General features: G+C 41.1%; 1 protein-coding gene across 5 annotated transcripts in view; it reads right to left on the minus strand.

Annotated features, from left to right (window-relative positions):
- Positions 1-245: 245 nt before the first annotated feature.
- The window catches only part of MFAP3L (microfibril associated protein 3 like), a 39,960-nt gene continuing 16,586 nt past the window's right edge, over positions 246-23,619 (minus strand). Inside the window, exons 2-4 of one of the 5 annotated variants that reach the window (XM_019025725.4) lie at positions 19,672-19,709; positions 19,279-19,590; positions 246-5,962 (exon numbers count right to left, since the gene is read on the minus strand). In XM_019025725.4, the coding sequence (XP_018881270.1) occupies positions 5,031-5,962; positions 19,279-19,590; positions 19,672-19,709 (1,282 nt within the window). In that variant the 3' untranslated portion in view covers positions 246-5,030. Of the gene's footprint in view, positions 5,963-17,359; positions 17,523-19,278; positions 19,710-23,619 lie in introns of those variants that run through there. The other 4 variants (XM_055384200.2, XM_019025726.4, XM_055384201.2 and 1 more) reach the window with 4 other exon arrangements.

The following is a 23,619-nucleotide window of genomic DNA, read 5'->3' on the forward strand; positions in this document are numbered from 1 at the left end:
GACGTGCTAAAAATTATTTCTTGATATAGATTAAAATCGATTGCTGTAAGATTTGTCAGGACAGAGTTAGGCTTCTGTAGTGGGACGAAATTATGCAGGGTTTACATACAAATTACTTCATTTTTCTCTTTTCCCAAGAAATGCTACAGATGCAAAGGGTAGGAGTAAGAGCTGACTGCAGGTTTTATACCACTGGAAAGAATGAGTCAAGCCACAGTTACACACCCTTCAGGTGGGACACGACACACATTCCACACAGCTGTGCAAACCCTTTATTAAAGCATCAATCAAAATACAGGATGGATCACATGGTTTTCTGTTTTTGCTACTGTAATACCAACTTATATGAGTCATTTGTTTACAACTTTATTTTTAAAAGTGAACATTTTACAGTTCACAAAATCACCAGATTGACATTTCTGTCGAGACATTTTTCCATTTTCCAATTTTAACAAAGGACATCCAGAACTACTGAAATACAACAAACGAAATCTAAGTGCAAGCATCTTCCTTGATTCTCATTGTTAGCAGCTCTATGGTGTCTGAGATATACGTTTGGAGGCTATTTTATTGGCTAAATAAAAATAATTTATGCCAGAATATTCTTAGAACTATTTACTTTCTATTTTTACATTCTCTAGCTTCAATTTTGATTGTAGTATTCTTAGTATCAGCCTCTTTATAAATTCTATCTCTAAAAAATCTGTTAAAGATCATTATCATCCTCATATGGTATCTTCGTGAATAAAAGATAAATGCTCAGTCCTTTGGAAAATATAATCAGCAACTGTTTTATTTGATTTTTCCCCCACAATTGATTTGTGTAACCCAAACCTGGTTGATCAATGAACAAACCCTAAAAATGTCATTAGGAAAATAAACTGTGCTATTCACTGAAGGATTTTTTAAAATGACCAGTATCTTGATGCTCAAAATATGTGAAAATACAATGAGATTTGGTAGATATTTTAAGAGTATGAATTACTTGGTTTAAAAACCAAGAATAGGAACATTTATAGAATTAGTCAATGCCAAAAGGATACGTGAAGAGTGGTAAAGGAAAGTATCTGAACAACGCTGAGAAAACAGAGTATCTGAAATGTAAGGTAAATGCTCTGTTTTGGTACCAAATGAAACACTGAAAGGAAATCCCCAGTTAAAAGAACCACAGTGACTGCCACTGAAGAGTTTTAGCACTGATCAACACTGTATTTCCTAGGGCAGAATAAAAGGTATCTGGTTTGCCTTTCTAAACCGTTTCTTCCAGCAGCTGGAATTGGTGTTTCTACAGTCAAGTTAATTTGTGTTGGCTGCACAGGGCTTAGAGCATGCTGTTCCAAACATGCAAATGTCCTTTGTACCTGATTTTCTTCATGTACTAAAGAGCTGAGCAGATCCTAGATCACCAATAAATAAAGATCCAAGCATTAGACTTGAAACATCTTGTCAGTCCATTAAAATAATTTACATAGCCATAGGTAAATTCATCCAGTCTTTCCATCACATTGCTTTCTTGTTATCTCACATTTGCCCTTCAAAACAAAGTTTCGACAACATAGACTGGTGCAATTAAAAATGAAACAAACAATAAAAACAGATAAAGGAGGAAAGGGGAATTCCAGAACCCCATTGTGTGAGATGTCAGGTCTTTCAACCTTAGTTGTGAAAAAGGAATGCTCATAAGCATCCAAGACAAATCATTCTGGACATAATGACACAGCACAATAATGCTTGGGATGGATGAGACATTCAGAGATTTTTAGAGCGATTTCTAGAAGCTATATATCACATGTATCACGTTTGGTTCCTAGAGATTTTAGTCAAGTATTAGTATTTCTTTTTGCTAAGTATGGTATACAAAAAGATGAGGATAGATGTGCCCTAGAGATATGAAAATATAATATATAAAACAAAACCATTATAAATTACATAGATTTTTCCATATAAAATTGTTTTCCCCATTTAGAATAAATACCATCCAAGTTTACAGATCATCTAAGTGAATTAAATGTACACACATATGTGAATCATTTTCAGAATTTCAAGAAAAACATTGCTAGAGATATGACCAGGATGACTCAGAAGCCAGAAATTGATTTTACAAACGACTACATACGACCCAAAGGACGAGGCTTTGGATTTAGTGTGAAGCTTTTAAAACTGCCCAAATGAGTCCAATGTGCATGAGTGTGTATGCACACACATTCAGTCACACTCGCATGAATTTCTATGAAGCTGAACAGTTCACTTTATCTTTGAAAAATCAGCTGAAAGTCATGAGGTCTTCTGCATTTCATATTCTAGCAGGAGGGCCTCTCATTTCATAAAGAAGCTGTAGGATGGATAGGAAGAGTGTAGCATTTTTGGAAGGAGAAATTCCCATTTTAAGTCAACCTCCCTTTATGTCAGCTATTATCAAAACCGAGAGCATTATGATGCCTTAAAGAGGGAGAAAGTTTTGAAAATCTACATAAGCTCTCCCCACTGCAGTCTAAAGCAGCAAAACCAATCAGGAAACATTCTTTGGCCGCATATTTCTGCTCTTGCTCCACTGAAAATCTGCCCACTTTTAGCTTATTATCACTATTCAATGTCTAGGTGGAATGGATGCCTTCTCCTTTCCATGTGGAAACCTACACACAGGTTTGGGTGGAATGACAACTGAATAGGATGGGGTAACATCCATACAGTATCACAAAATGAACTTAAGTCCTCTGTTGTTGCTTTGGGCATATAAACCCATGGTAATGAATCTGTGGACCTCCATGACAACTGGAAAATTTTTATATTCTAAGAGGTGGTGTTAAAACTTTTCTGCAACCCAAAAACATACAATGCTAGTCCAGAAAGCCCAACAGGAGTCATAATTTCTCCTGATTTCTCACTGCTCATTTCTTTATGTGACTGCCCAAAGCACTTCTAACCAGAAGTCAACAGTTCAGTCCTTTTCAAGAGATGTCTGATCAAACTCCATGACTAGTTCTATTACCTTCCACAACAGTTATCTATAAACAAACTAATCAAGGCTAGGTTTAAAACCAAGCCCACTGCTCTCAATTACAGAGCCAGATAATGTTTGTTGTAAAGTTTGGATGGCAAAAGTATCCAATTTCATGGACCCATTTTTTGCTTGTCTCATGCAACGGGAGTTGGTTATCCTGGAAGACTGCAAACTTTCTGTGAACTATAAATGTTTCAACTAGAAGGGATCCTGTAGACCCTCGAGTACTACCTGCATATTTTACAGATGAAAAAGATTAAACCCCAGAGAGAGGAAGGGAGTTGTCCAAGGTCACCTCCTCAGATGGTGACAGAGTGAGAACTAAACATCTGGGTCTGCTCTCATCACCAATGTGATCCATGCAATCTTGGACATCATAACCCCATTACCTGATGTGGCCACGGCCCCTATGAATTTATTAAGATTACTGTCTCCTTTGCTTATAAGGGAAAATTAAATAAAACCACTCATTCTCACCAATATTAAATCTTAATTGCAGATGTGATCCTAACGGTTTTTTTTGGAAGGAGAAGATCCACAATTTGTTTAAAATGCTATTTCTCAAAACCAACATTCTTATTTAAGTAATGAAGCATGAAAATGTTAGGTGGACCAAGAGATGAAAGCAAAAATCTTTAAAGTGATTGTGAAAAGGAGCAAGGATGTGAATATTGGTTTGGTTCTGTGAGACAGTGATACCATTTCAACAGTGCTCAGAGCTCATGTCATCTGCCCCTTCTACAGATAAGGGACCTGAGGTCCAGACTTGTCCAAAGCCAGGCAGCTGGTTATTGGCACAGTGGGTATTAAGCCTTTGGATGACTAATTTTGTCTTCTTTCCATAACATCACGCACCTCACATATAACCACTTTCTTGCAGGACTGCATAATTATTCAACAGTTTTGGCATAAAATTTGATGGCACAGTTCCCTTTGCTATTACCCTAACCTTTCGCTTTCCCCTTTAAGGACAACCAAGTCAGCTATGCAGTTCACAAAAGTGGACCTGGTTATACGTCACCCAACAGCATATGGTCCCTGCAAGCCTGTCTGGAAGCCAATATTCTATAACCTACAGGAATACACTGAATCCGATGTCTTTGGAAGCAATACATTTTCCAGGTAAAGAATCAGTCTTTATTTGGAGGATGATGTAACTTAAACAGTGACTTTCATGGGTGGTGTGGGTATATTTAACCTTTTACAATCTCCCTCTACATCTCAGCTGAGCTCACCAAAAGGCTCACTCAATCAGACAGGTAAACACATTTTTGACTATTAAAGTGCTATTCCGGGGCAAAGTTTTTCTCAGTTTCGTTTAACAGCAGCTTCGTTGGAAACAAACAAAAAAAAGCTATCTATGGAAATAGGCCTGGGGAATGAAAAAAAAAACAAGCCTCGTAACTACTTTGGAACATGACAAATGTAATGTGACTTGTAGATATCAGCCCTGGTACTGGTGACTGATACCAAAGTCTCTGAGGTACGTGTTCTAGGGAAACATAAGGACAAAAATGGCAATGAGGACTAAACCAGAAAGAACAATTAGTATTAATAACAATGACCCCATTATAAAGGAAAATCAAAATTAAAACTGAGAAGAAAGTGCAAAAAACCCACGTACATGCATTTGCTATTGTAGCAGACCTATACTTTTTAAAAGGAAAAGCAATGCAGGGTGCACTGGACAGGGTTCTTGAACTCAGAATATCTTACAGTGGTGTACTCTTTGCCAAGAAGGCATCACCAATTAAGGTATTTGGCAGAGATCAGCCTCTAAAACTCATTATCACATAGACACCTTCTGTCTGATATCAATTCTGCACCCTGATGTTTCTCGCACCCTTCTCTACTGGGGAAATTCCAGTCCCATTCACTGCAGGCAGGTGTTTCTCCTTTTAAAGTGGCATCACTCCTACCTAAGGGATGAGAGTCTCCTGGTAAGGCTTAGCGGCAAGTGCGTACTACATCTGTATTACAAGGAGCAGCCCCTGATTTTCTTGATATGCATAGCTTTTCGGGGTTGGTATTAGACATGGCTTTCGTAAATAATGCAGGTGTTTTTGTCATGTGTCACTGCTGGCTCTGTGGCTTCCAGGTAAGCTGGCGGCAGTACCTTATCTGGTACCTCAACAGGTGTTGGCTCTTCAGATGTTAGCTCGGTGGACGTGACATCGGTAGAAGGCTCTGCAGTTTCGGGGGAATGTTCCGCCGACAGTTCTGTCTCCTCTACATCTTTGACTTCAAACTGTCCACCCTCTTGGTCATCTGCATGCTCTTTTTTGGACTGTGGGTGAACTGACACCTTGATGGCAATTTGCTGAGGTTGCTCGTGCAGCGATGAGGCATCCGAGTCAGCGGCAGGGGAGTCGCTCCGCTTCAGAGAGTTGGGGATTGTGTAGACCTCATCCCTGTCTGCGGCCTCCTGGCCCTCTGGAGTATGCCTCACAAAATTCTGCCCCTGCTCCTCCAGCCCAACCACCTCCATAATCTCCTCCATGATAGTCCTGCAGTTCATAATGAGAGGTGGCAGAGGCACGCTCCTGGCAAGCTCTTCGATGTAGCGGGCGAACTCCATGGTTTTGAACTGGGTGACTTTGGCAAGCTCTAGAGTTTTGGCGGAGGTGATGATGGGGATGCGCTTGGCGATCTCAAATGCCTTCTGCAGCTTCTCTGCACCTTCGGTCCTAAAGAACTCATTGATGGCCTTCTCAGTCTTCTTTAGATGGCTGCTCATCATGCACAGGCGGGTGATATTGAGGACCATGACGATGGTGAAGGCCACCAGGCACACGACCATGTAGTAGACACCCATGTCTCCAGAAGTGAAGATGACGCGCAAGGTCACCGTGTTGTTCACGGTGCCGTAGATGTTAGAAGCCACACAAGTGTATTTACCTCGGTCTGAGAAGGATACCTTGGTGATGTTCAGGAGGCCGCTGTCGTGCATTTGCCATTTTCCTGTCGGAAGGGAGAGAAGAGAATTCAACCAAGGACACACAGCTCCCATGACTACAAACTGATACGTTTCTAAGAACATCTATGAAGAACATCTATGAAGTCTATGAACGTCGACTTCACATGCTTACTATGTGGCAGGCAGTGACATGCATCAGCTCATTTAATCCTCACAATAACTCTGCAAGGTGGCCCCTGACACTGCCTCCGTTTTACAGGATGAGGAAACTGAGGCACAGTCAGGTTAGACAACACTCCCAAGGGCACCGGCTTGGAAGCCGTAGAACTGAAAATGAACTTGAGTTCCAGAGGCTGCACTCTTAACTACCAAACCATATTGTCTAACTCCACATCCTAGTGAAAAATGAGAGAAACAATCTGGAAAACACTGTGCTCTTATTGAAGAGTTCCTTAACTTTAAAAGCAATTGATTCTCTAACCTGCCAGTGAGCATGCCTCCATTGAATATATGTTCACTGGGGAGGTTAATGCAATTAAATTGTTTACCTGAGTTTCTCAAATTTAAGATTGAAGTAATCCTTGTATGATCTCAGTTAATTAAAACATAATTTGTATCATTCATTTTGAGACTCCACAGTGAATTATCTATACTATTTAAAGTTACAAGCTAACAATATGAGTATTCAGAGGCTGGATATGAATTAATATCAATTTGTTTTAGCCTTGCAAATAAATTACAGACCCATCAAGTTGAAAACAAGCTTGACACGCAGGAGAACACATATTGATAATAAATGCGAGTTTTCTTACCCCCACCACCCTCTCTAGAAAGGATCTAGCATCGCCTCAGGAATGATACTTTGAATTCAGTGAAACACTTTGGTTTGAATTTAGCCTGCCCATCTACCTGCAGGTCAAAGACCCCTGTGAAACATGATACCAGATGTGGCTTCAGGGTGTTAGGTTTGAGCCCTTCTGAAACCCTACTACCTCCCTGGACTGTCCCATAGAGCAAATGAAGATCTCAGTTAGGCTTTTGGGGAGTTCTAAGGAACAGGCAGACATTTCTCCATAAAAACATTCTAGTTCCCCAAGCCGACTAGAGAAACCTCTCCTGAGAGCTGGGGCAACTGAACTCAGAGTTTCCTTTTAAGTATCTATTATTGCACTGTATATTATTTGTTTGCTCTCCTTATGGTAGTGAGTTTTAATTCTAATAGAAAGCCTGGTATTTCCCAAAAGCAACTTTTTTTTGTTGTTTTTTGTTGTTAATACAGGGTTCCAATGGACTACGGAATAAGGCAACACAGGGCCTGTTTTCCCGCAGTGTCCTCTGCTCCAAGGAACTTTCTTAAGGAAGCTGGATGTGTCAATGAGGTACCTCCCGGGGTTCTACAGTTCCTCCTACCCACTGGCCAGGGGGAATCCGGCGGGAGCCTCTCGGTGGATGCTCTCACATGACTGTGCCTTCTGAAAGAACATCTGTGAAGAGCAGTTTCTGGTGTCCCTGAGTAACCCTTTTCTAACAATTCAGCCAGTGTATTTCCTCCAAGAGTAGAAAACACTGGCTTGGAAAATCTACTGAATTTTCAGCTTCTTGTGAATGTGTATGAACAAACCAACCTACTCGGTCTGTGAAATTCTCGCTAATTCAGATGGGACATCGGCAAGGCTTCTAATACTTTCATCCCATGAACATAAATTTTGATATTTCAGCTGCAGATTTTTTCAAATATACAATGACCTGAGGCCAGGAAAGTTACCTTGTCAATTTATTTTCTTATAATTTGCATGTCTCATAAAAGTAGACTGCAGCAGGCATGGACAAAAACAGAACAAAAGTCTAACTGATTGAAAGCTTATTCCATAGAGAAGACGTTGGGTTCTAGAGACTTACAGGCTATGCTTGTAGTTTCTCATATTTACCTTCCTTTTGTTGGAAAATATAGCAGAAAATAGAGTGGAGGAGTGTGAGAAGGTGAGATTATTTGTGTGAAGAATGGTTAGGATCAGTTTGTTTACCTCCTCCCCATCTGTACCACTTTTTGGAACAATTATCTGTAAATATAAGGATAAAGTAGTCTGAACCTGGGTACAGAAGAGAACACTAACAAGACAGGCATCTGATGGTAATACCAACAGCTTTTTCGCCAAACCTAAGTAACAACTTTACTGATCATTATGTTCTAATTGTTATAGAAAAATAAAATGTGAAAATACTAGTTACAACATCCCAATGCTTTCCTCTATTGAATATTTAAAAATGTTTCTGAACGTGAACTTTGAGTTTTCAGATATGATTTTAATTGTGTATTGATATGTATTTCTCTAATCTACAACCAAGTAGTTCAATTCGGACAACTACTTATAGGCACTTCAAACATTTCTTGTGACATTGTTAAAAGGGGCATAGCTTGGAATCAAATGCAGTCTAATTAGGTGATATGTGTGGTTCATTTTGGGGAAATCTGTGAGATGTCTAACAGATAAATTATTACTTAGGAGTATATTCAGATTCTTAGCCCAGCTCATTGGGTCCACCGACTAATGGTTTTCATATACTTTATCCAATATTTAATTGTATTTGTTCTGAAAGTTTGAAGCCCAGTCATGTATCTGTGAAGTGACTATATTAACTATAAACCATGACAAATGTGAGTGCATATATTATAATCCTAAAGCAGGTAGGTTATTACCCACAGCATGAGCTGTAACAATCTAGTTAAATGAGATCATCACAGCTCTCTCTGCCAGCAATTTCCTGTTTCCAATGGAGGACAAGGATACCAAAACGTCTCTTTCGTTTTCAGTGCATTACTAGATTCCTCTGGAAACAATCATCATCTTTATTTTATCGGTTAAGGTAATGTTAATGTCACTTAGAATTCTGGGTGAGATATGATAAAATGAGTACGTGACCTGGATTAAAACATACTATTAGCAGACCACAAAGCCTTTGGAAGCCAACAAAGTTCTAAGACTATCATAGAAGAGAACTAAGGTCCTACAGCCTCCAAGGTTGTGTACGTCTGTATTCCCCCACCCCCTTTTTTGTAAAGGCCAGTATATTAATTCGTTCTGGGAACCAAGACTCCAAATATTTCCTCTCAGCCTCAGCCTGCCCTTCCATTAGTGAAAAATAAAGATTTCTGCACATTCTACTGCCACATACAGCTCTGAAAACTAAAGATGGTGCAAATTCTGTTTGGAGGCTCCTCCCGCATCAGCTTTGGGCTCATGTTCAAGAAGAATCTCCATCCACACAGCACTTGTCCAGACAGGAACATCTCGAAAACGTTCTTGCTGCTGCACGTTACCATTCGCATCGGTCTATAAATACCTGGCCCTGCATCTCATTCTAGAAGGGTCCCGACTTCAGCTGCCAGAAAGTTATAAAACATCCACAGTGACTATCACAGATCTTCGGGGCTTTACACGCGAAGTGGGGATACACAGCGCAGTCCCCATGTATTTTAAACTGTAACTGAGTGGGTATGTCAAGCTTATGCACTGAATGTTCATGAAGCTGCATTGCTTCAGCACAAATAAAACCCAAAATGTCAGCAGCAGATGCCAAGTCAGTTCTACATGCAATGATTTTGGAGGAAACAACAGAGGCAGCCATCTCGCCATGACCTTCTGAATAGAAAAGACTCTCACGTTCTTCCTGCACTTGGGCTCAGTTACACACTTTCTGTTCCTTGCGCAGACCGTAGCCCTGCCACCCCCCACCCCCCGCCTTGAAATACCCTTCCTCCATCCCCTCTCTCTCAGCTCCTGTTCTGGAAAGTGATGCACACCTGAGGCTTTAGGCTAAAATGCTCACACACACTGCAGGACAAAGGCTGCTGCATCTCACGTCTCCTGGAGACCAGAAATTGCCAGGGACCCGTCACAGTCTTCCCTAAGAAACTCCAGGCACACGAGTTAAATGTGAAAATCTCCCAGAGGTAGGTAACAGTGTTGTGGTGATAGTCTCTCCTTTGCAAAGACAAAAGCTAGCAGATGTTGTTTCTGAGCTGTACTGCAGGGCATGGGTTATGCCACACAACAAAGCTGACATTTGTAGAAGGGCAGTGATCTTTTTTTATCTTGTTCACTAATTCAGTCAACAAATATCATTGAGCAAACTGTGTACCAGGCTCCACGCTAGATGATGGGAATACAAAGATGAGTTAGACACGACCCCTGACTGCAATAAACATCCAGTTCCAAGAGAAAAACAGACTCCGAGACACAACCACAGCATCATGTGGTTAAGTATAATGGCATCTGGGAGGGACTGAAGGGGACAGAGAGCAAGGGCTTCCTAGAGGAGGCCACTGCTAAGCCAGATCCGCTGGCACAGGTAGGGAGAGGAATGCGAGTAAAAGAGAAAGAACTTTTGAGGTCACAGGGAGCACATGAGCACAAGAGAGAACACTGTGAGCCGCTGGAGCTGACCACTAGAAAACCGAGAAGGGCTCAGATGGAGGAAGGCAGGGCTGGATTACAGGAGGACCCCCAAATATGCAAGAGCTTTATATCTATCCTGCAGGAGACCTGGAGCCCCGCCTGCTTCACGACCTCATTTACATGACTTTTCTCCTGACAGGTTTGCCTTACTGTATTTCTTAGAGGGGCCACAGGACCTTCCCTCATGCTCCCTCTCTGCCTGCAAGGCCTTCTTCCTCCCCACCCCAAGTCCCAGCCTCACACATTTAGCCCAGTTAAGACCCCATCCTCAAGTCTTGCTCCATTTCCCAATAAAGCCTTGTGTGAACTCTGATTAAATCAGTGGAGGAAACCTGAAAGTCCAGAAGCAGATGCAGCCAAGCGTGAGAAGTTTAAAGATGAAGACCACAGCATTTCAAATTGTGGGGGGGCGGGGGGGGGGAAGACTATTGGGATAGACGACTGTTCATTTGCAAGAAAATAAAGGCAAATTCCTACTTTATGTGATACATAAAAATAAATCCCAACTACTCTGAAGATTTAAATGTAAAATTAGAAGTATAAAATTAATGGAGAATATAAAATATTTTTATAACCTGGAAATAGGAAGTCCTTTTTAAGCATTTCAAACACCTCAGAAGCTGTAAAGGAAAACACCAGTGGATCAGATTTCCCCTAAATTAATTTTTTTCAATATAAAATACACCATATTAAACTTAAAAGCAAATGACGTGCCAGGAGAAAATTCTAGAATGTTTGACAGACAAATACTTAATGACTCTAAAACATAATGAACAGCTATAAATCAAGCAAGTCAAGACAAACCCAAAAGAAAAAATGGGAAAAGGCTATGAACAGATCATTGGCAAAAAACAAGAAATGTGAATGGTGTCTATGTGTAGAAAATCACTAATATGTAAACTAGATTATATTTATAGAGATTACAGTCATTTTTAAAACAACTTTTTCAACTTTCAGGTTGCCAGAATAAAGGGGAGTCGCTAGTGACATTGTCGGCAGTGGAAAGTGATGGCTGCCTGGCTGGGTAGGTATAAGGGGCAGGCCCGGTAGCTCACGGCCCTTCTATCACACACAACTCACCGCAGCCTGGATGGCCGACTCCTGCCCAGCTCGGCCTCCTTTCATTAATTCTTTTCCTTTTTTTTTTTTTTTTAATATTGCTGAGAATGTAGGGTAAGGGACACTCCCATGCACTGCAGGTAGTTGTCAGGCTGGTAACACTGTTGGAAGGATGATTTGATCACAACTTAAAATGAAGGTAGCCTATGATCCACTCTTAGACTTCTTGAAATTCTTCAAATCAGGCAAGCCTAGGTTGACTGGAAAAACAGCAATGATGTAAACCAACCAAGGTAATAATAAAAAAAAAATCTTTTTAAGAACAGTGTTTCTTCCCAGGGACATAGTTCAGAGCTTTCCTCTCCAGCTCACTTTCTCTGGGAGAAGCCATAACCATGGTGGGTTCCACACCGGGAAGGCAGCTGACCTGGGACCACGGTGCTCGCCATGGTGGCATGCCCACGTGGTATGGCCCAATGTCTCCTCAATAGGACAGTGCCAGGTAGCCCATCTGGCAATGAGAGAACAGATCAATAGCATCCTATGGTTACAATTAAACCTGTAAACGCAAGAGATTCTATGGTACAGGGGTGACTGTGACTTAGTGTGAAACCAACAGATGACAACTTCAGAACTAATACTCACACAAACAACTTCTGAGCAAATTACTGCTGTACAGCAAGAAGCAGCAATGAGCAATGCATTCTGAACTGAAGAATCACAGGGAAAGTGAGAGCACAACCTCCACAGATACTGTAATCACAGCTTTTCTCCAAACACCACTTCTACCGAAACCTTCAATCTTTCCAGGTTTACCTTAGGATCACTGAGCTTTATTAAAAATTAACATTTTCAACTTGAGAAAGCTGACTGAAAAAAAAAATTATACCCAAATGCTAAGCTTTTAAAATTTCCAATCTTTTTATGAATGCGTGCGTGTAAACAGTGATGGACGTATGGTTTGTCTATATTCCCAATGAGTGGTATAAACAGATTAAAACTGTATTAACGATCCTGTCTAGACACTTTGGCTCTTAAGCCTCACACACCCATGCTTTTCCAGGAGAAGAATTAAATCTGCCAAAACGAGTATGTTAGTTTCTTGAAACTAATTTAAAAATATTCAGATAGTGAGAGTTCCAGTAAATGTTTATGCAAACAATAAATGAAATACAACATTCATTCAAACGAGGATTGCATAGAATCGGCACCCTTCAAAGAAGCACAAAATGTGTGCATATGTGTTTGTATCTATAAATGTGGCACATATTTTGTGAAATACAGGCTACTGAAGAGATAGGATTCATGCCTTTTTACCAAACATTGAAAGCAAATTTAGCACTGCATGGCTGCACCTGTTACAAGGCATCTGCAGAAGATGACAGCTCCTTGAAGGCACTGCAGCATCAGGTTATGAATCCCAGAAGCTGCAAGTGCTCTTGTGCCTCCCCAACCCCACCCACAACCCTCCCAAGAGACCTCTTCAGAGAAGACTAGGGCAGCTCTAACAAGCTAATTCTTACACCATGTAGAGCCAAGGTGGCCTGGGATAATATAGGCTTAGCTAAGCTTTCAACTCAGGAAGGTGGGGATGGAAGGATTTTGCTGTTCAGAATCTGTAGTTCTGTTCTACTTCAAGGTACTAATATCTGAAAATAACCTACTGTCTTTTTATTTCCTGGAAAAGGAAACATCTGTTCCTCTAGCTAATTTGGTCTGGTAATCTTACTTTTTAAAGAAGTGCCAAGCATGTAATTCCATAGAACATGGAATCATAATACATGGGCTCATAATAGTCTTTTCTAGAGAGTAGCTACAGGTGGTCCTCCAAAATAACAGCACCCTACACTTAGTTCACATTAATCACTTCCATTTTGGGAATCTTAGCTGTCATCCATATCTGAAATGGATGTGGAAGGGTCTTTTCACTGCTAAGACTAAAGCTATCTGGGCTCACATCCCAAGTGGAGCACAACTCACTGAAGAAACATACAAATGGTGGTTACCAGGTTGGCATTTGATATGGCTCAATTCAGAAAATTAACCTTAGTAACGTAAATTAAACTGCTTCTATGGGATCTACTTTGGAACGATTCTTTAGTTAGCCAAGGGGTTGCTCCTTTGGGTTACAGCAGGGTTTCTCAACTCGGGTACTACTGACATTTGGGGCTGGATAATTATTTATTGTAGGGGTCTGTCCTGTGCAATGTAGGCTGTTTAGCAGCACCTCTGGCCTCTACCCACTTGAAGCCAGGAGCACAACCAGGCTGACCCTACTGGTTATGACAACCAAAAATGTCTCCAGACTTGGCCACGTGTCCTCTGTGGAGAAAACAGTTCGCAGCTGAGAACCACGGGGTTAGGCAAATGCAAAATTCATCTGGTACATAATACTTCGTAATTTCCACATACACTGCTTTCTTCCGAGGTAGAAGCACATTAGATATCAAAGGGCCCTTTGTACGCAGAAGTGATGCACCAGGAAAGGAGGCCTCTGATGAGAAGAGAATCCCAAACTCACTGTCATAGCAGTCAGGACATTATTTTGAAATTTCAAATAACATTTAAGGGATAGGAATTTCTTTTGCATTTACTGAGTTTTGGAAAGGTTGAGAAATTGAGAGAGAGAATATTAAATTACCCAGAAAACTCTTTCTTTACAAAACACACTATATTAAGAAACAGGGATTTTTAGCAATTGAAACCTATTATTGTGAGGATATAGTATAATATTAACAATAATAATAGCAGTGCCACTTACTGAGAGCTTGCTATATTCCAGGTACCTCTGCTAAGCATTTAAGACTCACAATCCCACTTGTAGTAAAAAAGGATTATCTCTATTTCATAGACAAGAAAACCGTGGTTGAGAAAAGTCATAGAACTTCCTTAAAGACTATATAGGGTGATTCTTCTCAATTTCCAATCATATATTCATAATTACATATTTTCCAATAATATGTACATATGTTCACAAATCATAAATTGTGTTTGCTACCATTTGATGTTCTGTTTGTTTTTGAGATAGGATCTTGCTATTGCCCAGGCTGGAAAGCAGTATTGTGATCAAGGCTCACTGCAGCCTCAAACTCCCAGGCTCATGCAATGGTCCCACCTCAGCCTCCCCAGTAGCAGGGACTACAGGTATGTGCCACCAAGCCCTGCTAACTTTTCTTTTCCCATAGAGACAGGGTCTCATTATGTTGCCCAGGCTGATCTTGAATTCCTGGGCTCAAGTGACCCTCCCATCTTGGCCTCCCAAAGTGCTGGGATTATAGCCATGAGCCACTGCACATGGCCTTGATGAGTGTTTTAAATCTCAAGTATTTAATATACTAAACAAGAATTCAGTATAACAGGTTAATACACCACTTCACACTGATCTTAGAGATAAAGGATAATTTACATCTAATGCTGTGGACACTGACCTATTGATATATAAATATTAAGTAGGGAGGTGATAACTACAATCTTATCACTGGCTGACACTTGTCATGGTCCCTTGCAGAACCAGTTAAAAGGCATATTACAATCTCTTCAAAGAAACCTGCAAAAGTAGAGGGATAAAAACAATAAAGCAAAGTAAACTAGAGGCAAAATTTATAATAATGAATTCCATAGCACTATAGTAGCAGTTGTGACAATTGTAGACTCAGTGCTTAATTGTTTTTGGCAACCAGACACTACAAGAGCACAGAAAACAAATCCACAGGAAAAGTAAAAAAACCTAACTTAATGGAAGAATTTCAAACTTAATCTCTAACAAACCCAGACATGTTTACAAGGGCTGAAACCAGCTGACTTTCTTGAAATCCTCGTTACTTATCTCAGAGAGGTGCTAATGTTAATGTAAATGGTTTAAAGTCACAGTAAGAAGCAACAGTGAAAACACATTGGATAATTAGTGCCTGAAATAGTTAGGACTTAATTCCTGGCTACTATACATTTCTACTCACTTCTAGCAAAAGGAAAACTGAAAACAGTATATTTCGTGGCCATCTGTGGTTATTTGTGTTGTCTGCTTTATGGTGGGTGGACTACCTCAAACAGGTTCTTTGCTGAACTACAAAAACAAAAGTCTTCCAGATAGATCACACATTAGCCTGTCCTGATCCTGTGGAATTGAAGTGACAGCACCAGGCAAGCAAAGCAAACCAGCTGCTGCTCCTGCCAATGACAGGAAATAGCCCCATTCTCTCTGGGCCTGGAGGGGCTGGCATGAATAACAGCTCTCTCACCTTTTCAGCAGAAACGAGACATGAAATTGCTCCTTTCCAGGCTAATCACAAAGTGAATGGCAGTGTGCCCCTCGAGTGACTCACCGATGATTTCTGAATGCCTTTTTCGTGCATGTGCATGCCATGTACACACACATGTTCCGGCACAAATCCTAAAACTGTCTGACCTTGCTATCGGTAGTGAGGATGCCTTTTCCATCTAGGAGTTCTTCTCATATTCACTCAGTCTGAGTGAGAGGCTCTTCAACATTTTTCACCTACAGGACCTAAAGGATGATGTGGTGGGGCACAGAGGGAGAATGAATACCCGCTGGCCACACTCTGGTTGTGTCATACCCTCTGGTTTCACCTGGTTTCTCATCTGTATACATGAGGATTAATAACACTTCACTGTAGGGCTTATTATAAGGATTAGAAATAATATATGTCACTTGCTGCAGGGACTTAGTAAATGGCAGCAGTTGTTAATGAAAATTATAATTTTGTTAGTTTGGTTCTAACAGTAGTCTTAGGTAAGGTTCTAGGATAGTAGTATCATTTTTCTTTTTTTTGTTTTTTTCAGACAGAGTCTGTCACCAGGCTAGAGTGCAGTGGCGCGATCTCAGCTCACTGCAACCTCTGCCTCCCAGGTTCAAGCGATTCTCCTGCCTCAGCCTCCTGAGTAGCTGGGATTACAGATATGCACCGCCACGCCCAGCTAATTTTTGTATTTTTAGCAGAGACGGGGTTTCACCATGTTGGCCAGGATGGTCTCAATCTCCTGACCTCGTGATCCACCCACCTCGGCCTCCCAAAGTGCTGGGATTACAGGCATGAGCCACGCGCTTGGCCTAGTATTTTTCATATTATATTCAATCACCTCTTTGTTGATTTAAAAAAAAACAAAAAACAAAACACAAAAAACACCGCTCCATATAAACTTCTAGCCTATTGGTCTGAAAATGGAAATCTATGTCCATGTTATAATATGGACATTTCCCCCTTCAAAAATGAAAAGGTAAAAGACTATGGGTTTACCAATAGGCCATTCCAGCTCTCAGATTCTGATATTTTATGAGCAAGAATCTCTCATTTCTGTTGTTTTCTGTGTATTGCTTGGTTGTTAGGTACACTGCTTTGTATATTATCCCATGTTGCTTATGTTCTGAAATTACCATCATGCACTGTAATTACAAAAGCTGAGCTGGAACATCAAGTACTAGTATCATGAGTTCTTTTTAAAACTTGAAAGTTTTAAAGAGATTTAAAATAGCTAACTGATTTATCAGCAAGGCTGCTGGCTACAAACCAGAGTGCTGAATTCTGATAGAGCAGTTCTCTGTGGCAAAGGCTTTTGACTGGCGGCCACTAGCTTGGGGTCTACTGACAGGCTACTACTATAGTCCATCTTAGCACCCACAAACAAAAGAAAATGGAGCCAAATATAATTACCAACTAGTTCAATGCCCTCAATACACAGATGAAGGAGGCACGGTGCAGAGTCAGCTTGCCAACGCTGAGTCAGCAGTTACAAGGACCTTTTCGCTAAGATACCACATATGTATCTCAGACGCAGTAAGATACTACACTTTGGGATAATCCTCAAAATGCTGGAATTGAAATTCAGGCCCCAGCACTATGCTATTCCCACAGTTCTCTTCCTCTCTAGGACTGAGGAGTTCAGTGCCCCAACCCAGCTTTTTAATACCTAGGGATAACCTTTGCTTTGGGGTCCATGTAAAAGGGAGATCCAGGTCTTGGGTCTTTCTTCCCTTTGATTCAGTCACCGTGGGTTCCCTAGCGATAGCTCAGCCCTGCAGAAAGACCTGCTAAGGTACCTGGCCTGCAGTGTCTTTGTTACCATGGCTATTGCCCTCCATTCACAAGTGTGACATCACTGCCTTCTGACTTGTCCTGGAGGAAGTGGCTGTAGGAACCAAAACCAGGTGGGCTAGGGGTTGTGTTCCCTCATCTTTCCACTGTCAGTAGTGAAGGTTCTTGTTATAGCCACTTTTTAAAATTGAGACAGAGTCTCACTCTGTCGCCCAGGCTGTAGTGCAGTGGCGTGATCTCTGCTCACTGCAACGCGTGCCTCCTGGGTTCAAGAGATTATTCTGCCTCAGCCTCCTGAGTAGCTGGAATTACAGGCATGTGCCACCATGCCCGCCTAATTTTTGTATTTTTAGTAGAGATGGGGTTTTACCATGTTGGCCAGGCTGGTCTCAAACTCTGGATCTCAGGTGATCTGCCCGCCTTGGCCTCCCAAAGTGCTGGGATTACAGGCCTAGTCATAGCCACTTAATAATAGCAGGACTTTCGGCAAATTTCAGTAAATGGGCATTTGAACTATAATATCTCCAAGATGCCTTCTAATTTAACTTTGCTATGGTCCCACAATTCCTCTTGGTAGGTAAAAGTTCGACTCTCCTAGGTTAAACACGATTCATAATATGTAATATTTTGACTTAAAGGAAGAAGCTTTATAATGCTCTACAACCTTGACTGGCTAACCAAAAGCAATGTAAGTGACAGCACTACAGCAAACCCTACATCCTGGCCAATTAGACGGCTAGCAGCCTTAACCATTCGGAACACAGCTGTGAACCAGAAGTAGGCAACTGCAAGAAAACTCCATTCACTTAGCTCCTAAGGAGATATACAGCATTAGCCTCTATTCTTTTTTCAGGGCAATTAAGATAAAATGAGGGAAAGAGATTTAAAATGTAGGTTTTCCTGGAGCAGAAACTCTTTTGGGGATTGCTCATTGGTTAAAGAATTGTGGAACAGGAGGGCAATGTGAATGGAAGAAACTAATAAGCTGCTACTTTAGAACAATGTTCTTTTCACTCCCCCACCCCAGCCCCTCTACTTCACACAGTAAATGCCTAGGAAAGCAGATTAACTCCTTCTGGTCAATCTGACCAGGATTGGGTTTTCAGACAATTACTTCTCGCATCTAAAACAAGAAATGCACCGATTCCCGAAGACCCAATCCTCTCTCTGGCTAGTCTTTCCCGGAGTGAGGTGACTCACACTTTTTGGTCAGAAATGCATTTATTAAAAACCAAGCAGTCTCCTGTTGTCCCACATCCTTCCTTGTTATTGCATCCTCCCTCCCTCCCTGCCTCAGCCTAGAAACTGCAGCCAGGTCTCCAGGAATCCCAGCCAGTGGCTGAGACTTGCACTGAAGTTTCTTTCAGAAGTGTGGTCCTTAAATCCACGGCCAATGAATTAAATGGACATTTAATGATAAACAACGGCTATATTGTTTATTCCAGCCATCTCCATGAAAGAAAACAAAACTCCCTTAAAAATTGAATATATTATTTAGGAAAATCCATTTTACATTTGTCTCTATAATGTATTGGATGTATTATATTACAAAATTCTAAGAAGCCTTTAAAAAGACTTCTGTGTTTGTCCTTTGTCTTCTGTGTCAATGAGGGAAAAAAATGAATTAATTGCTTCTTTGAATCCTTAAGGATATATAGTCTCTCCTGCCTTAGAAAAACAAGACAAGATGAGATCTTTAAATCATTTGCATGAGAAGAACTAACGTCACGGGTGCTGGCTCCAAAGCTCCTGTTTATATTTTATTATGACATTTGATACAACTTTAAAGCCTACCTCCTCCTCTCTCCTTCTCATCCTCTTCTTCTTTCAGCAGCTTGCCAATGGAATTATACCACTTGAACTGTGGGTCAGGGATGCCATAAACACTACAATTAATCAAGGCACTGTTCCCTTCCTTGACTATGATATGGTCAGTTCTGGCAATGATTACGGGCACAGAGCCCAAGACCACGTTAGTGCCATTTAAAGTGCTGTTAGTCACACTCTTAGCGGTGGCTAGAGTGGATACTAGGATTAAAAAGGGCACAGAAGGTAGAAAGCACACAGTCAGATGGCTCTTCAATCGATCCATCTTCTTTGCTTGCTCTGTAAGGCAATAGAGAGATGGTTTGCCAACCGAATCTTCTATCAGACAACACACTGTTCACAGCAGGTCATGGGACAAACCTGTCCTGGGTCCATAGAGTTGGTACTTGAGCAAGAACCTGTTTTTAAGAAAACAAAAATATATACACATAAACATTAGCATTCATCCATTCAAAACACTATAAACGGTTAGCAATGCAGCTAAAATACAAACATCTACATACTTTTTTTTTTTTTTTTTTTGAGATGGAGTCTTGCTCTGTTGCCCAGGCTAGAGTGCAGTGGGGCGATCTTGGCTCACTGCAACCTTCACCTCCTAGGTTTAAGTGATTCTCCTGCCTCAGCCTCCCAAGTAGCTGGGATTACAGGCACCCACCAACATGTCTGGCTAATTTTTGTATTTTTAGTAGAGATGAGGTTTCACCGTGTTGGCCAGGCTGGTCTCGAACTCCTGACCTCAGGTGATCCACCCACCTCGGCCTCTCAAAGTGCTGGGATTACAGGCGTGAGCCACCGCACCCGGCCAAACCTACATACTTTTTAAACAAAACACAACCATAAGATGTTCCGGATGTGAATTATATTTTTCACAGAAATCATAATTTTGTTTTTTGCTATCAAAACATACAGTTTTTACAGGAACAAATATTTCTTATATTAAATTTATATATTGCTTCATAGAGCTCAAAAATGGATTCAGGCTGCTTTCACTTACCATGACAAGCTCTCTTTCCTCCACATTACCTGTCTTCATTGTGCAGGACCTAATTGTTCACCTGGGTGTTCCTTAACCTCTTCTCTCCCAGTAGACGTGACTTCCAGTCTACGTCACTGGTCACAGCTTGGGCTCTGCCGGCATTTGGAAGGACTGCATCAGAATCACTCTGGCATTCTCCTAACTACCCATTACAGCTTCCAGAATGCTCCTTACTGTCTCATTCAACTTCCCATGCTCCTCTGAGCTCCACCTCATCTAGCGCTCTCTGCTCTGTGTTACTGTTACTTATGGGCTCCAGGTCACTCATGTACACCCTGGTTTCAATCTCATCTGCCTCCCACAGGCTGGGGAACATCACCAGACATTACGGTTGGTGGCACTTCTATGTCCAAAGATCTAACCTTCACCTAGTCCTCTATCCTCCATTTCATTCTAATCCTATAGCCATGCCTTCTTCAAAGGCAGAAGTTATTATTTCAATTCTGCCTACAACAACACTGAAGGGGTACCTGGTGATGATAAATTAGCTTCAGATCATATTTTTTTTCAGTAGGAAAGAAAAGAGTTTTGTTTTGCCATAGATTTCCATAAACCCCACTAAACTGGAGTGCTTTCCTGCCCTAGGAAGCCAACACATTACACCACCAGCTGAAACCCTGTGGCGAAGGGAGATAGCACAGACTGCAATGGCATGATAGACACCCTGCCATGACTTTGCAAATGTCTTTCTTTACTTGGCTAAACTTGTGGTTTCCTTTGTGGTTGGAAAGCTGACCTATTCGATACAGAATAGCTGTGAAGAGCATGGCCTCAGGTTTGAGAGAGACCAGGCCAGGATTCTGGACATAACCACCTTCGCTGGCTGTGTGTCTTGGGCAAGTACAAGACAATTATAAGGATTCACAATCAAATGTATATCAAACACCTATGTACTGCTGCCTTGATGAACAAGAATTATTAGCACAATGTATAAAGCATCCTTTATTGAAATGATGCTTCTCAAATCTATTTTTATGTGTTCTAAAAGCCAGATCTTGAGTTTTGTTTAAAACGTTATTATAAATTATAAATAATTATAAATGACTTTCAGCACTGGGTCCTTTGTAGGGGCTCAAGTCTGAGAATGCATGAGCTGCCCCCTTAGGTGTATTCTGTGGTGAGCATGTTGAAGGCAAGGGCTGGGTCACTCATTATTGACTCCCTGGTGCCCGAGCCATAGCAGATGTCTGGCTAAATACCACACGGGAGAATCAGAGACAAGACAGGTTGGGAGACAGGTTCTAATAAATATGGGTGGTAAATATAACTTTTCCCCTCAATTAAAGAAAATGCCACAAATGGAAAATCAAACTGAATTTTAAAGTGTGTATCTCAAGAGCTGTTTTCAAACAGAGGCTCTCCACATTTGGCTTTCTACGTTCAAACACATTGTGCTAGCAGAGTAAAGAGAAGGGGATACTGCTGTGCTATTATATTTTAATAATGTCAGTAGGTGCTTTGGGCTAGAAACACAGCCAACTGTTCTGAAATGGAATCTAGTTCCGTTAGAGACCTTACAAGATACAGAAGCAGAGACTTTCGTTTTATGCAGGGATTTCAGTTAGCAAAATGTTTTCCCTCTTCCTCATTTTTATTCCCATCCTCTCCCATCTGGAAAAGTCACTAAGGTACAGAACACATAACGCATCATTTACAGGTTGTTTGTACCAAAGCGTTTTACTCTAAAATTCTGTGAAAACTGATTCAAAGTAAGCACTGAATTAACACTAATGAATTAATAGTTTTAGTAAGAATTTACTTTCAATTTACTCTTTCACTTCAGATTTTTCAAAAGGTATTTATTATGTGCCGGGCACACTGCCAGGATTTAGGGGATGGGAAGTGCCACAAAGCTCAATAAACCACAGACCATGTCCACTCACAGTCTAGTAGTGGAAAGACATACAGATAACTTCAATATGTTCTCTAGGTGCTATGGGCTTGGAGTTGGGTAGGAAGGAGGGGCACCGAACAGCTTGGGTGCCACCTAGAGATGATGTTTGTTGACTGCCCATCCAGCATCCAGGCCCTCTTCTGCCTTTCCCTTTCTGCGAGTCCCATGGCTCATAGGGTAGAAACTTCTAGTCCTTCTCATCACCCCATCGCATGTGCACCTACCAAACTTGACACTGCTCCCTGGTGTATGATCTTGCACTTTTCTGTTTTGAGTAAATTCCTTCTCGATTACAAGGACAGCTCCCGGATAGCAAAAACTTGCACATATAGTTCAGTAGGATTTCCTTATTGCTAGGCACCCATAATCACGTTTACACACTTGCTGTATGAAGCCATGCTTATATGGAATCCAACGGCAATTATTTAAGAACAAATTACAATGTGTTGCCTGAAGAACATAAGATATCACGTGACTCTGGACGCTGCCAAAATATTCTGCAAATGTACCTTTTCAGCTTGTTGGATTAGGATCTTACAGACAGCACCATGAAAAGTTTAGTTGAGCTGGACATGGTGGCTCACGCCTGTAATCCTAGCACTTTGGGAGGCTGAGGCAGGCGGATCACGAGGTCAGGAGTTCGAGACCAGCCTGGCCAATATGGTGAAACCCCATCTCTACTAAAAATACAAAAATTAGCTGGGCGTGGTGGTGTGCTCCTGTAGTCCCAGCTACTCAAGAGGCTGGGGCAGGAGAATCACTTGAACCCAGGAGGCAGAGGTTGCAGTGAGCCGAGATGGCATCACTGCACTCCAGCCTGGGCGACAGAGCAAGACACTGTCTCAAAAAAAAAAAAAAAAAAAAAAAAAAAAGTTTAGTTGATAACAATCTAACATTGTGAAAGACATTTGAGCCAGCAGAGTAAAATAACAATCTAACATTGTGAAAGGGATTTGAGCCAGCAAAGAGTAAACCGTAAGTACTATAATCCAGCAGCTTAAAATGCAGTCCTTCAAAATACAAGAACAAAGACCACAGCTTTCATAACCAGGGCTTAACAAAAGCTACAATGGACAAGTTGTTAAACCTCATAATCTTTGGGAAAACTTCGATAGACTACTTTATTTTCTATAAATAGAACAAAAGAGAAATATTTAGCAAATATCAAATGTTCTTTATTTTGACCCCTTCCCTACCTCCCAGCCATTGGATTTTATCTAAAAATGTTTAATAAAATGCTTTGTTCAGTCCTATTTCTTCTTTTTCCACCTATAATCAATAAGACTGTTGCCCATGTATTTCTGGAGCTAGAAGGAAAAGGACCTCTTGTATAAGGGGTGTTTTGTACTAAATGAATATTATTGTTTTTTCTTGGCAG

The sequence above is a fragment of the Gorilla gorilla genome, chromosome 3 (genome assembly GCF_029281585.2).
Source record: "Gorilla gorilla gorilla isolate KB3781 chromosome 3, NHGRI_mGorGor1-v2.1_pri, whole genome shotgun sequence".
Classification (NCBI taxonomy): Eukaryota; Metazoa; Chordata; class Mammalia; order Primates; family Hominidae; genus Gorilla; species Gorilla gorilla.